This window comes from Aquila chrysaetos, chromosome 13 (genome assembly GCF_900496995.4).
Source record: "Aquila chrysaetos chrysaetos chromosome 13, bAquChr1.4, whole genome shotgun sequence".
NCBI classification, from domain to species: Eukaryota; Metazoa; Chordata; class Aves; order Accipitriformes; family Accipitridae; genus Aquila; species Aquila chrysaetos.
In genome coordinates, this window is record NC_044016.1 from 36,417,523 (window position 1) to 36,431,021 (window position 13,499).

The 13,499-nt window shown below is 53.4% G+C and overlaps 1 protein-coding gene across 1 annotated transcript; it reads right to left on the bottom strand.

Moving 5' to 3' along the window:
- Positions 1-1,148: 1,148 nt before the first annotated feature.
- On the bottom strand, positions 1,149-8,693 carry EIF4EBP1 (eukaryotic translation initiation factor 4E binding protein 1). The gene is made up of 3 exons (XM_030035798.2): positions 8,468-8,693; positions 2,791-2,961; positions 1,149-1,560 (listed from the first exon to the last, which is right to left on the bottom strand). Exons 1-3 carry the CDS (start codon positions 8,613-8,615, stop codon positions 1,529-1,531), a joined length of 351 nt encoding a protein of 116 aa, XP_029891658.1. The 5' UTR covers positions 8,616-8,693; the 3' UTR covers positions 1,149-1,528.
- Between the last annotated feature and the right edge of the window lie 4,806 nt (positions 8,694-13,499).

Here is a 13,499-nt window from a genome sequence, read left to right on the forward strand (position 1 = left end):
GGGCAATAAATTTGAATCTGTTCCCATTAAGGTTTCAGGGAAACACTTAATCTTATCTTAAAGAAATGCAAGTTTATCTGCAGCAATTGCTTTGTCTCCCTTTGTTCTGTTACTCATTATTAAAGGCTTGCATATCATAATGTCACAATTGAGCTTAATCAGCAGATATTTAAATGCTATCTACCAAGACTGATTTGAACAGTCATTGTCTTTTAGGAAGTCTGAGGTTTAGGCCATGTCCCAATATGCATTCTCCTTCTTTGAGATGCCTCAACCACCACCACCACCACCAGATGCCACCATCCGCACCACCTCCAAAGCAGTTACGCAGCAGTGTTAGAGACTGCTCCATAACACATTTATTAAACTGCACTGAGAGTAAAAATGTAGATACTTTCCCTGGCAGCCCATGTTGAACACTCCCACAGTAAAGTTACTTTGTCATATGAAAATTCCCCTCTCAAAACCAAACAGGCTTATTTCTAACCTCCCAGTTAAACGCTCTCTTTTCCAAAGGTCTAAATCCCTGCCCACCAAGTTACAAAAAGGAGAAACAAGCGTAAAGCAGCACGAAAGTTCCAGCACAGATCAAAAACCTAGCAGAACACATAGTTAAGCACTCACCTGCATGCTGGAAGAGATCTGCTATTCTGGGAAGTGGGAATTGCAGCACAGGAGCTGGAGGCTCAGTTTTTTCCCTGGCAGGACAGGAGAAGGCAGCTCTGACTCAGGGACCCTCTCTGCAGTGCTCAGCTACAGGTGGCTCCTATTGAACCAATTTCAATCACTTCCACCTGTAGCCTGGCTGAGCCCTGCCCCTCATCAGGGATGGTAAGAAAAGGAGCCCAAACACCTGCACCATGACCTTGCAAAAGAACCATCTGGAAACACACAGTGGACAGTTTTTGCTAGCTATTTCTGGAAGCAGACTCAGAGCACATTGAAACTTCCTGCAGTGACCAGGTGTTGCACATGGGACATACACAGATGTTTTGCCAACAGGGCTTAAGGCATCTCAGCCTTTGTCTTTCAGGGGAAACCCAAAAGCACAGTGTTTATCTGAAGGCTATACACAGGACCACCCAATCATTTTTTTCTGCAACAGGTTGGTAGTTTCTTGCTGGAATGAATAAAGGACAGAAGCCATATTTATTGCATTAATCTCCATACCAGGAGACTCAAAATGATTTTTATTTCTCCCTTATATTGAGTTTCTGTAACTTTTACAGTATTAAAATGATTAACAAAAGCATAAAACTGGAAACAAAAACAATCATTGAGAGTGTCTCCTCCGGCACTCCAAGGCCCATCATCAGCAGGGGCTGCGCTTGTGTATTCGCACCCACACAGAGAGGCTGAGACTCAGTCCTTCTAACAGGACGCACTCTGTTCTCAGAAGGGAATAAACTGCCTTTCCCAGGAAGCAGGAAGGCACTCAAGGCATGGGCTACTTTTAAGCCTGGCTGGTGGGAATCCTCAAGACAAGGTCCTGGTTCTTCACTGGATAAGCACTCTCAGGGCACGTGCTTTAGATATCCATGTCAAACTGCTCTTCCTCACCTGTCGAGGGGGACAAAAACCACAAATGAGTCCTCAAAGTTTCACATTAGACACCAAATATTTTATTGAAGAAACAACTGTCAGCTGTGCTTCAGAAACATGACAGTTTGGACTTCACATTGATGACAATCACTGGTACAAACTTCTGTTACCAAAGACACAAAAGCACATTTCACAACTTATTATCTGTACAGCTGTTACCACAGCTCACACAATTTGTCAGGATGCCAACATGAGCAGCGATGATCTATTCCTGAGACAGGGCTTCTTTGGAAGAGTCACAACCAAGCTGGCATCCAGCATGCAGCCTGCATTTCAGTTTGCCAGAGAATCCAGTGAGCCACTAAAGGTCACAACCGTGTGTAGAAAAACATTAAGCAATACTGACTCTGGAAAGATTTTGTTTAGACTGAGCATGGAAGCCAACTAATGAGCATTCAGATCTTTATTTTTAGACAGAAGATAATCATACTCAGTAGTTTCAGGTTGCTTCAAGAAGTGATCTCACATAACTTTAAAAAAAAAAAAAACATTCAAGAGCAATACTTTCTCATGTTGCTACTGCAGTGCCTTTAGTTAAGTGTTTGTGTGCACAAAGTGGCCAACAACCTCTGTTCTCCTGTGGACTAACCTCTATCTTGCCATCTTACACACTCCTGCAAGCTTCTACTGAACCCACTAAAGACAACAACGAATAGTGGATAATTGATATATACAAAGAAGGTATTATATCCTAGCTACATGACTGAGCTCACTTGTATACCAGAAGCCTCGGTGTCAAAAAAAGAGCAGAAGGAATTTACAAGTCAGGCTGATATTAAAAACCCCAAGCAAATCCTACTCTGAATTGTAAGCTGATCTTTTTGAAAAATGCAAAGCAGCTGTGAAACAGTCCAGTACAGAGGCAGGCAGCAACAGCTGCACCCATTCTCTCACCACAGAATTATTAATCCAGTAGCAGTTTCCCAAATGCTACATTAATCAGAATTAAGTGATTATAGTAAATTATACTTAACTAACAGAAAAAAGTCACATTACTGGGAACCACAGCAGAACCTAAAAGCCATGAGAACCTAATTACCTAGTAACATCAAGCACACTTTAATTTTGCAAGAAGTTATCAGAGTATTGACCATAGCTCATAGGGATTTCCTGGCTCCATTCCATGTGTAAACTTTGGTATTTCTAGGAACCAGCAGTGCACTTCACCAGTTTTTTGCCTGTGCTCACCTGTGCTCACTTTCTCATCACAGTTTTGGACATGGTTGTTCTCAATCTTCAACTCGTCCACATTTGGGCTTGTAACTCCTGGAATGTCCGGAAGGTGAGAAGGTGGTGTTTTGGCAACTGGAGAATTGCGGCACTCCATCAAAAACTTACGATCATAAATAATCCTGGTACCTGGGGGGAGACAAAAACACTGTCAGATTTTAGCATTTTGACACATGAATACAGCTGGGCCATCTTCACAGCTAGATGTGTAGAGCAACAGCAGGAGTCATATTTAAAGTGATACCTATTATTTAGTACTTACTCTGTTCATTTTGTGCTACCTTACAAGAGAGCCAGATACCATTAACACTGTATTTGCCAAAAAAAGGTATGAAGCATCAGGTAGCCAAGTAATAGCTAATGCTACCAGTCTGCTGCACAGAAAGAACAAGACTCCAAAACCCAGACCGCTGCCACATGCAGCAGATCCAGCCCTTTCTACCTAACCCAAGGTCACAACACCACCAACAGAAACCAGAGTAGATTGAATTGAATTTCTGCTCATAAACATAACAGGCTTTTTTAAGTTGTCAGGAGCTGAAAACTGTAGGTAGACACAAGCATCAGGTATACATCAGGTAAAAGGACATGGCAGTGCCTCCCTATGTCACTCTGACCATTGCCCAGCAGAAATTCCTGTACAGGCATTTGCTTTTGCATACGAGGTGCTGGCTGTCCAGCACAGTTACATGCACTTCTCAAAAGGCTTGAATACAGAGAGTTGTTAATGCCCATCTGTTTTAATGGTTAACCAGACCGCAGCCTACCCTCCCTGCCCTATGTGGAACAAGCCAGCTCCAGCACATTACAGCAAGCCTCTGCAGGAGCAGAGCTCGGCTCCGGGCATGGATTTCTAGGAATACCACTGGACTGAACAGCCTGTTCCTTATAAAGGAATTGCATTGGAAGAAGCACAGAAACCACACACAGAAAAGGGATCCCTCCAAAGAGACCGCAGCCTTAACCCATAAAGTACTGGAAAACAATTTTTTCTTTCCCCAAGAGGAGGCCTGCAAACCCCCTCTCTGGATCAGGCCCTTACTGCTCTGCTCCTGTTCTAGCAAGAGGGAAAGACAACTTCTTGGGCACTCCCTGAAAAGCATTAACTAAAAGTACATAGGTGCAAGCAAACAAGCTCCCATTAACATCTGTCCTGGAACATTAAACTCACTTTATTTTGAAGCATGGCTATAAAATAACGTAACTGGGTATCATGTTTCAAGAAGGTTCTGCTAGTGAGTTCCCAGCACGCTGAAAACCTTTTCACTAAAAGATTTTGAATTTGAGTTGCTTCACTATATCCAAGAGGAGATCTAACCCAACACAGAACTGTGCTCTAGCAGTTCACTGGATTTGAGAAGGCAGGCAGCTCATCTGTGAGTTCCTGTTAAATTCCTGGGAGGTTCACAGAGGCGAGGACGGGGCTTCCTAGAACTGCAGCTCACGTACCCAGTATTAGGAGCACAGTTCAGGCAGACCAGAGCTTCCACGCCTGGTTCACGTTCCTCTGACAGTCACATGCCCAGAGCTTATGAAAGCAAACACCCTGCAGACAGCCGGAGAAGGACACCCAGCCTGGGCTGTCAACAGGCACAGCCCAAGGCCATAAATGGGCTCCTTCCAACACGTAAAGCTGAGTTAATAGCAGCTCTCCTCCTGTTGTAAGGGAGGTTAGTATGTATTTACTAGGAAAGACTACACCCCATGGGGACTGCTCTGCTGGTTATACCATGGCTTCAACACCCAAGTGCCTCGCTGTGCAGCTTGGGAAGTCTGGATGAGAATTTGGTTCACTTTGAGTATTTTCATCGGGATGAAACACTAAGTTTGAAGAAGTGTGCAGTACAACATCTTTTTCCTTTCCTGCCAAATACACCCCTGTTGCTCCAGCCCTGGCAGAGCACAGGCACTGTGAGCTGCGCTGCTCTAAGGGCCACCCCATCCCCATTGAAAGACCCAACACCTCCATGGCCAAGCCAGCAGCGCTGGAGGCAGCTCCTTCTGCGACAGGCACTGCGAGCACCAGCAGACCACCACCCACTCTGCCTTGCTCACGGCAAGCACCACAAGCACTGCAGCTCACCGTGCATTTCGGCTCTGACAGTCTGAGCTGGCGGGACTCCCCAGATACTACTGCACGTGGGCTTTACTTAAAGACGATGTGTGTGCGTGTCCTCGGCAAGTGGGCGAGAAGCCAGGACAGGCACAAAGGGAATACTGAGAACAGACTATGCTTAAAGGTCACACATCACCTTTACATGCTCTTCTGTGCTCCTTCACACTGGGTTGTTTTTTTTTTTTACCTCTGCTGACTGCTGTAAGAAAAACAGCTACTGCATGTGCTGGCAGAGACAGGGAATTTCTTCCCTTCCAGAGGGGTTCACAGAACCCAGAGAGATCTGTGAAGGTAGCTGAAAAAGGAAAATCATGTCCTTTTCTCCAATTGGTGGCATCAAACCAAGGCCCAGAAACCACAGGGAAACGCTGCTCACTCGCATCAGTCCCACGGTGGGCTGTGCTGCTCCCCTGCTACTGGGATTAGAGGGAGGACACTTCAGAGCATCACAACATGTGACTTGTCTGCCCTCCTCAGAAGGGCCCCTTTTATCCAAACCGCATTTTAGGATGTCACTTCAACACTTCTGGAGACTCAAAAGCAGCCAACCCCAAGAACTTCATCTCGGCATTGTGCAGAGGAGGAAAATCTTGTAGTTTCGACCACAAGCAGCAAAGCCAGACCAGAGTAAAGGTGGTAATGAAAAAGCTGATCTACAAGTGCCTGACGACTGGAAAAAGGAAGTGTTCCCCTGCTCTTTCCAAGTCAATACACTTGGCTGTTAGATGCACGTAACTCAACATACTGTAGCTGTGCAGTACCATCTTTTCAAAAGCCTTCAGTCACCCGGCACTGCTGCTGTGGGTTTCTGGCTCGGGCACCAAGCCCTTTTTCCATCACTCACATGCCCAGTGCTGCCTACAGCCAAAGGGATGACTTCAGAGATTACAGTCCTCAATTCTTCTCCGAAATTAGTCAGAGGTTTCACACAACAAACTTGATTTGCTTTTCTTCTGATTCTTCAGATTTAACCTACTGCTTTGCAGGAAATCTCAGACTTTTTTCAGTGGGCTACATATGTTGAACATTTTCAACAAAAGGACCTAAACTGAGCGCTTCTGAAACACAAGATTATTTATTTTTACAGCAGTCAGGGCTTACATGCAAAGGAGTAATGCAAAGTATTCTGCCCAAATCAGTGGCTACATGGGTTAGCAGTAAACAGATGAAGAGAGCACAGCCCAGGAAGCACAGAGGCTCCCCAAGTCCAAGGTGGCCTGGCCCCAGCACTCTTTAAAAAAGTGATACTTCAGGGCATTCATCTGGGGAGTTTGGTGTGAAATGTACTGATAATGTTTTCATGAGAGCTCTTCCAGACTGTACGGGACAAGGAATTCTTTCCAATAGTGACCACAAAGGCAGACCAACAACCCAAGGCTAACAGCTCCCCACCCTGCCCCAGTCCTTCAGGAGTTTTAAATCATTCCTCCTTTCAGCACCCAAATCCAACACCTGAAGGCAAACAGCCAGCACCCACAGCCAGGCCTCAGCAGCACAAGCTGGGGACAGACTAAAGCACCACACAGTCACAAGAGCACTGTGGATTTTGCCAGGTGCACACACCCGAACAATAAACACAATTTCTGTTTCTCCTCCACACTCCAGACATTCATTAACTCTCCAGAGACAGAGATGATAATCCTGGAAGGCTCATTACACTGTACAGCACTGTTAATTGTTCATTTCTATTCTGTTACTCAGAGCACATGAATATAGCTGAGAAAGTCATTCTCATTCTCCTATCTTCCATGGCATAATTACTCTAAGTGCTATTTAAGTACTTCAGTTATTTGCTGCTTTCAGAAGAGAGAGAACATATGGCAAAAATAACACAAGAACTTCAGTTCCCCAACCAAGCTTTTCTGCACAAACACAAAAAAACCAAGTGAGTCAGCAATGATGACTTCCCCCTTCTCTCTGAATTTTAACCCCTGAAATATTGTGCTGCAAAGAGACCAGTAGGTCTGAGGAACAAACAAAACATCATCCACTGCCTCCCATTTAGTTTGTTCTTTTGGCTGAACTTCAAGTACAGTTTCATCATTCCTGCTGCTCACATTGATCTTTTATGTAGCAGTATGGGGGAAAAAAATTCTTAAAGGTATGGAAAAGATTATCTCAAACCACTGATCAGCAGGCACACAGGCAGCTGCCGTAGCTGGAAATACACACAACTGATCTGGTGCCCGGTGTCATCATCTGGAACAGCAGCCACTTGTCTCGAAAGCCAAATTACTCAAAATAAACAGACACTCACTCAAGCAAGCGATGCGGACGCAAAACCTTTCAGATGGACAAGCCCTTTAGGGAGCTTTGCACATTACATCCCTGCCATAGTATGTGGAGACAGAAGACACATGAGGCATAGCTAAGATAAATGCTAAGCTTACAGGCTGTGTACTTGGAGCCCCCCTTAGCTGTCTCCACTCCAAGCAGGCAACAAGCATAGTTAAATCCCACAATCAGTTTATTTTTCTTAGTTGAAGATCAAATCCCTGAAAGACACCACTCCTGGCAGTCACACACAGCATGGCTATCAGGGCTGCACAACAAGACTTGCAGCAAAGAAAGAGGGAACCAACCCACTGTCTTTCTGCAGTAGTGGAACACGGCACTGTCAGAAATTAGAGTAACTTGGGACAAGAAAAAAAAAAAAAAAGGCCCCAGGGTTTACTTACTGCCAAAGGAAACAATAAATATTAGAGATTAGAATTAATAAGTAACCCAAATCAGAGGATGGGTTTGCTCCCTGCAAGGCTACCCAGGAGCACAGACCGCAGCCTTGTTTTTCAGCACAGACATCCAGGCAGATGCTGTTTTGCTGCACCAGCTCCGGCACGCTCTCGGGAAGGTGGAAGCCCCCCAGCTCCTTTATTTTCCCTCATAGCGCAGCAGTGGCCAAGCTCCCAGGGAAAAGCCTGGCCCTGGGAGAGGAAACCCACCCCCAGCCAACACATGGGGCTCCCAGGTCACCCCCACAAGATGAGAGCCCCCAGCTCCAAGTCAGCCCTGGAATGAGAACGCCCATGCAACTGCTGCTGCCCAAATGGGGGTCCCTCCCCACACCCCACCTGCAGAAGGAGAGCCCCCCCCCACTACCCATACACTCCCCAATCAGAGCAAAAGCCTACCCCCCCCAAACCCTTAGTCAAAGTGGGCGCCACCCCCCCATATCCCCATCTAAGAGCCCCCCCAAGCCTCCGGGCAAAGCAAGGCCTCCCCCGCACCACTCCCAGCAGACCCCCGGACAAAATGAGAGCCCCCCCCGCTTTCCTGCACGATGCCTTGGTCAAACCGAGAGCCCCCCCCGCACCGGCACAGGACCCCCCCAGCTCCCCACACGCCGCCGTGCCAACACAAGGGCCTACCCCCCGTAACCCCGCACCGGGGTAAGAGCCCCCCTCCCTCCCCCGAACAAGGGCCCGTCCGGTTCCCACCGGGGCCACACCCGAAGGGCTCCCACTCGAGCATCCCTCCCCCCCACCGTGGGGAGAGGCCTGGCCCCGGCCCGCCGCTCACCGCCCGGCGTGGTCCCGAAGACGGTGCCCCCCGGTGTGGTGCTGTAGTCACCGGGCGGCAGCGGGGCACCGTCGGGCAGGGCGAGGCACTTGCCGGGGCCCGGGATATCGCGACTCGGCGTCTGCCCCTGACAGCAGCGGCCCGACATGGCGCCGGGACCGGGGCGCTGCTACTGCTGCTGCTGCCGCCGCCGCCCTGCCCGCCCTGCCCGCCGCTTCCGCCCCCGGACACGCCCCTTCCGCCGTGGGGCGCGACGGGAAATAGAGTGAGGGGCGGGACAGGGGGGCGGGGACGAGGGCGGGGTTTAGGCTGAGAGTGGGCGGGGCTTGAGGGGCGGCGGGCGGGGCTTGAGTGGGGCGGGGCAGGGGGCGGGGCGCGCCCGGGCGCAACGGCGGGTCCCTGTGCCCCCCCGATCCCCCCCCCCCCCCCCAGCGCCTGTGCCCCCCCCCCACGCCGTGCCGTGCACCCAGCGCTATGCAGTGACCCCACGGGGTCCGCAGGGGGATGCTGGCAGCGCTACCCATTGCCTGCTCCTGACGGGGGTCCCAGCCCCCCTGCCCCCCCCCCCCCCTCGGGAGTGCCCCCCCCGCTTAGTGACCCCCGCCTGCCCCACGGGGGGGGGCGTGCAGCTGGGGTGGCCGCTGTGGGAGGTCCCGGGTGGTCCCCCGTGTGAACCCTGCGGGGACAGATGTCTGCCCGCCTGGGTGGCAGCCCCCCATCCCAAATGGCTCTGCCGCCTCCGGGGCGGGGGGCAGGGAGCAAACGCGGGAGGGGCCGGGGGGGGGGGGGGGCACCCAGCGCCTGCACATGTGGCCGGCACCCCCCACGCCGTGCCCCCGAGGGGTGCTGGGACCCACCCTGAGCAAGACTGCTCCGGCTGGGCTGCCCAGGCCTCCGGGCAGTGAAAAAAAAAAAAAAGTTTTTTTTCTTAAAACTTTGTTAAATGAAACATTTAAAGAGAAGCTGAAGTGCAGAAGGAGGAGAGCAGGGTGGGTTGGACTCGCTGTGTGGGACCCCCCAGGCTGGGCAGGGGGGCAGAGCTGGGGTGCCCAGGGATGAAGCCCTGGCACAAAGCCTCTCTGAGCATCCCTGGGCAGGGTAGAGCCCGGCCCCCCCCCCGAGCAGGACCACCCTGCTCACAAGTGTGATGAGTGCTGGCATCTCAGCCCTGCCTGCCGCACAGAGGGAGAGGGGCTCCCTGAGCTTGTCAGAAGGATGGCATGGCCGGGAAGGAGGCAGACCCTCACCGGTGCCCCCGCTATCCCAGCCCGGGGCTTTGCACCCAAGGCAGCCAATGCCAACCCCTCACCGTTTATAAGCCGAGGGCCTGACCCTGCCTCTGCTCCTTGTTCTCCCATCGCAAGCTGTGTTACCTGCTGGAAAAAAACCCTTCAGTCCTTCTTTGCTCCCCCAGCAGTGACCGCAGAGCTCCGCTGACCCGTACAGGGACACTGCTCCAGTGCTGACATCTGCTGATGGCAGGGAAGCAGGGAGCCGGCATGGATGCCAGCAGCGTTTTCACCAGCGTTTCGCCTGAGCTGGAGAGCCATGGTGGTGGCCGGGACTGTGGCAATAAGCAATCATCCCTGGAAAGGGGCCTGGGGCTGCTCTCCTGGCCCAGGCGGTGGTGGGACACAGCCAACCCCTCTCCTACCCAAACCCCTCCAGCATCCCGGCTCCAACAGATGGAGCTCGGCTGCCGCACGCCGCACCGGACCCTGGCCCAGGGCCTGCAGCCGGGCACGGCCAAACCGGCGGCACCTCGCTGCCCTCCATCCTTCCCTGCCCGCTTCGGTCCATGCCTGGCTGGGGCAGCCCCCGGCCAGCCAGGGCTGAGCCAGCTCCCCAGCCACTGCCCCATCCCTCTGGGATGAAACCTCATCCCTGCGGAGCCATGGTCCGGCCCTGGGGTGCCGCGGGGTCCCCAGGGGGGCTCTGAGCCCTTTCTCCTTGGGCAGCATTTGTGTGGCCAGGGCAGTGGTCTCCTGCCACGTTGGGGTATGGAGAGGGGTGCTTCGAGGGCTCTGCCCCCCAAGGACCCCTGCGACCCCAGACAGGCTGCGGTGCCCCCCAAGGACCCCCGGGACCCCAGACAGGCTGCGGTGCCCCCCAAGGACCCCCGGGACCCCAGACAGGCTGTGGTGCCCCTCAAGGACCCTCAGGACCCCAGGCAGGCTTCGGTGCCCCCCAAGGATGCCCGGGACCCCAGGCAGGCAGCCCTCACCCCGTGCCAGCTGCTGAATCGATCACCGGGTGCTGGGGCAGGAAAATAACATATCCGGCCACGCCGAATGACATCAGCAGTGACCCCCAACCCAGCAAGGCATCCCGCCACCAAATAACAAGGTCCACTGCTATTTCCTCCTCCTCCTCCCAGAGAATGGACCATTACGGGGTCAAGGAGCCGGGGGGGGAGGTCAGGGTTTAAGGGCACATCCTGGCTGGGACGGAGCAGGGGGCCACGAGCCCCCCGCTTCGTCGGGGCATCTGCCCTGGGTGTCTGGGGCACCCCCAGGTCAGGGAGTGGGCAAGGACTGGCTGCAACAGTAAGTGGGGGGGGGGAACCCTCCAGGGGGGTCAAAATCCCCACAAAATGCCCTTTCTGGAGGTGCCCCTTCAGGGGACCAGACCCTTTCTGTCCTGCAGAGACGGCTTCTCCATGCCCTGAGACCTGCAGGCACGTCCCCATGGAGGGGTGGGGGGCTCCCACATGGCACTTGGGGTGCCCAGGAGACCCAAAAAGGCTGCAGTAGGGCCGGGCAGCACAAGACGTCCAGTCCCCATCCCGGACCGAGGATGCAGATGCGCAGCTCTTGCTGCCTTTGCTGAACTCTGCAGAGCTCCAGCCCATCGTGGAGAACACGCTGCTCTCCCGGGCTGGCAGCGATGTCCTTCCTGGACTCTGCTGATACCATCTTCCCCGCTGGAGAGACCTCCCCAGAAAATAGCTGGCACCAAGCAAGCCGGTCCGGGATGCACAGCCCAGAGCCCTAACAATAGCCTTTCCTCCTCATCTGTCTGTGTCTCCCATTTCCCACACAGGCTGGAGATGAAAAAAAAAAAGCAAGAAGAAAGAAAGGGGAAACCACCTGGACCCAGGGCCAGGGAACAACCAGCCCCAGACAATAAATCAGTGATGTCTCCCGGGGGGGGAGACAGGACCCCTGTGCTGCCTGTCACTGGGATGTCCGGCATTTCTCTGCGGTTCTGTGCATGGAGACGGCACCGACAACCACCAAGAAAAGAGACGGAGGGGGACGTGGGGACCCCAGCCCTGCCATAGCATCGCTGTCCCAGCGCCTGTCGGAGCTTGGTGCTCCCAGCAGCACGCTGGGGATGAGGGATGCTCCTGGCCAGGGGGTTCGTGAGATGCTCCCAGACACCAGCTCCTGCTGCTCTGGTGCTGCCCGCTCTGTGCTGGCAGGCAGGGAAGAGGCATCGGGCGCTGGTGTTTGCCTGCCCATGCTACCAGCACTTGCTGGTTACAGTATATTCATCTCTAGGGCATTTTATCTGCTCTTTCCCTGGGCAGCTTCATCATCCTCATGTGATACGAGGTTATCGCCTTATTGCCTTCTAAATCAGAAGCAGAAGTGCTTCTCACAGGTGTCCATCTCTTCCCCCGCTCACCAGCAATTGCAGTGTCTTTGCTACTGACCTCGTTTAAATCACTTTTAGCTGAGCAGGGGTGGCTTTTTGTAAAACACTTGCTCCCCTAGCAGCTCCCGGGAAGGGAAATCTCTTATAAGTCATGAAATACTGAAGTTAGCATTGCACGCACGATGACTGGGGGCTGCCGAGGGGAGCAGCCCCCTTCTCCGCTGCCCTGGCGTGAGAGCAGCCTCCGGGGACGGGCAGCGAGGGGCAGTTCCTGCCCATCCCCGGGCTATCACCGGTGGCACTTCCACCAATACTAACCAGGCTGCTGATTACAGGAGGGTTTGCTGCAGACAGGAAGAAAATAAACTGAGGGGAGGATAAACTTCTGCTCGGTGGGCAGTGGGGACTGGTGGCTTTCATCTCGCCCCATCCATCATCTCCCCGTCTGCGTGGCTCCCGCGCAGGAGGGCTCGTCTCCAGCCCAACGTTGCACCCCGTCTCTCCTGTGGCTGGGAAACCCAGCTCCAGCCCCACGCAGGATGGGGTGACGGTGGGTCCCCGGGTGCTGCTGCCCACGGCAGCGACCCCCCCGGTGAGGATGTCCCTGTGCCTCGGCATTTCCACCCCATCCGTGTTTACATTCCCCTCTGATTGCCAGCGGAGATAACGACAAACCCATATCCACTTTGCCCGCCCAAGGGCTGTTTGTGCAGATAAAAGTTGCCCCTGGTAAACAAATCCATCCTGCCCTCCGCCCTGACCGCAGCGCTCGGGCAGGAAAACCCTCGCCAGAGCTCGGCAGGACCGTGGCCCCCAGTGTCCCTGTCCCCTGGGCACGGGTCAGGACTGGCACTTGCTGGGGGTGTTCAGCACCCCAAAACGCACCCCTGGGACTTGGTTCATGCTCTTGCAAAGGAAATTTGGCAGAGGTGGGGACGTCCCTGCGGGCTGGCACAGCATGAGCACGCTTGCCACCAGTTTCTCGCACAAGGCACGGTTCTGCTCACACCCACACCAAGCTCTGCCCCAGACCAAGGGGCTGCAGGGATTCTCCGGCACTGGGAACTGGGGATCTCCAGCTGCTTGCGGGGGGAAAGACTGCCAGAAATGACTGCAGGGGAAAAACAGAGCAGGGAGAGCAGATGGCACTGAGTCAGACTCCTGGGATGCATCTCTGGGTTGGGAGGGAAGCCTTTGCCCATCGGCCACGAGCTCACATCTGTGCTCTTTGCACGGCACCCGGCATCCCTCTGCCATGCGCCGTTTGGCTCCAGCCTGCTCCGTAGATGGGGCTGGAAGCTGGCCTGGAGACAGAAAGTATTCCTGAGCAATCTGCCTGCCCTTCGGTACGGATCCTGTGCTCTTCCCTGGGGCAGAAGCAGGCAAGATGCAGTGCGGTTGGGCAGGCTATGGAGAGGACACAGGTCCCTGC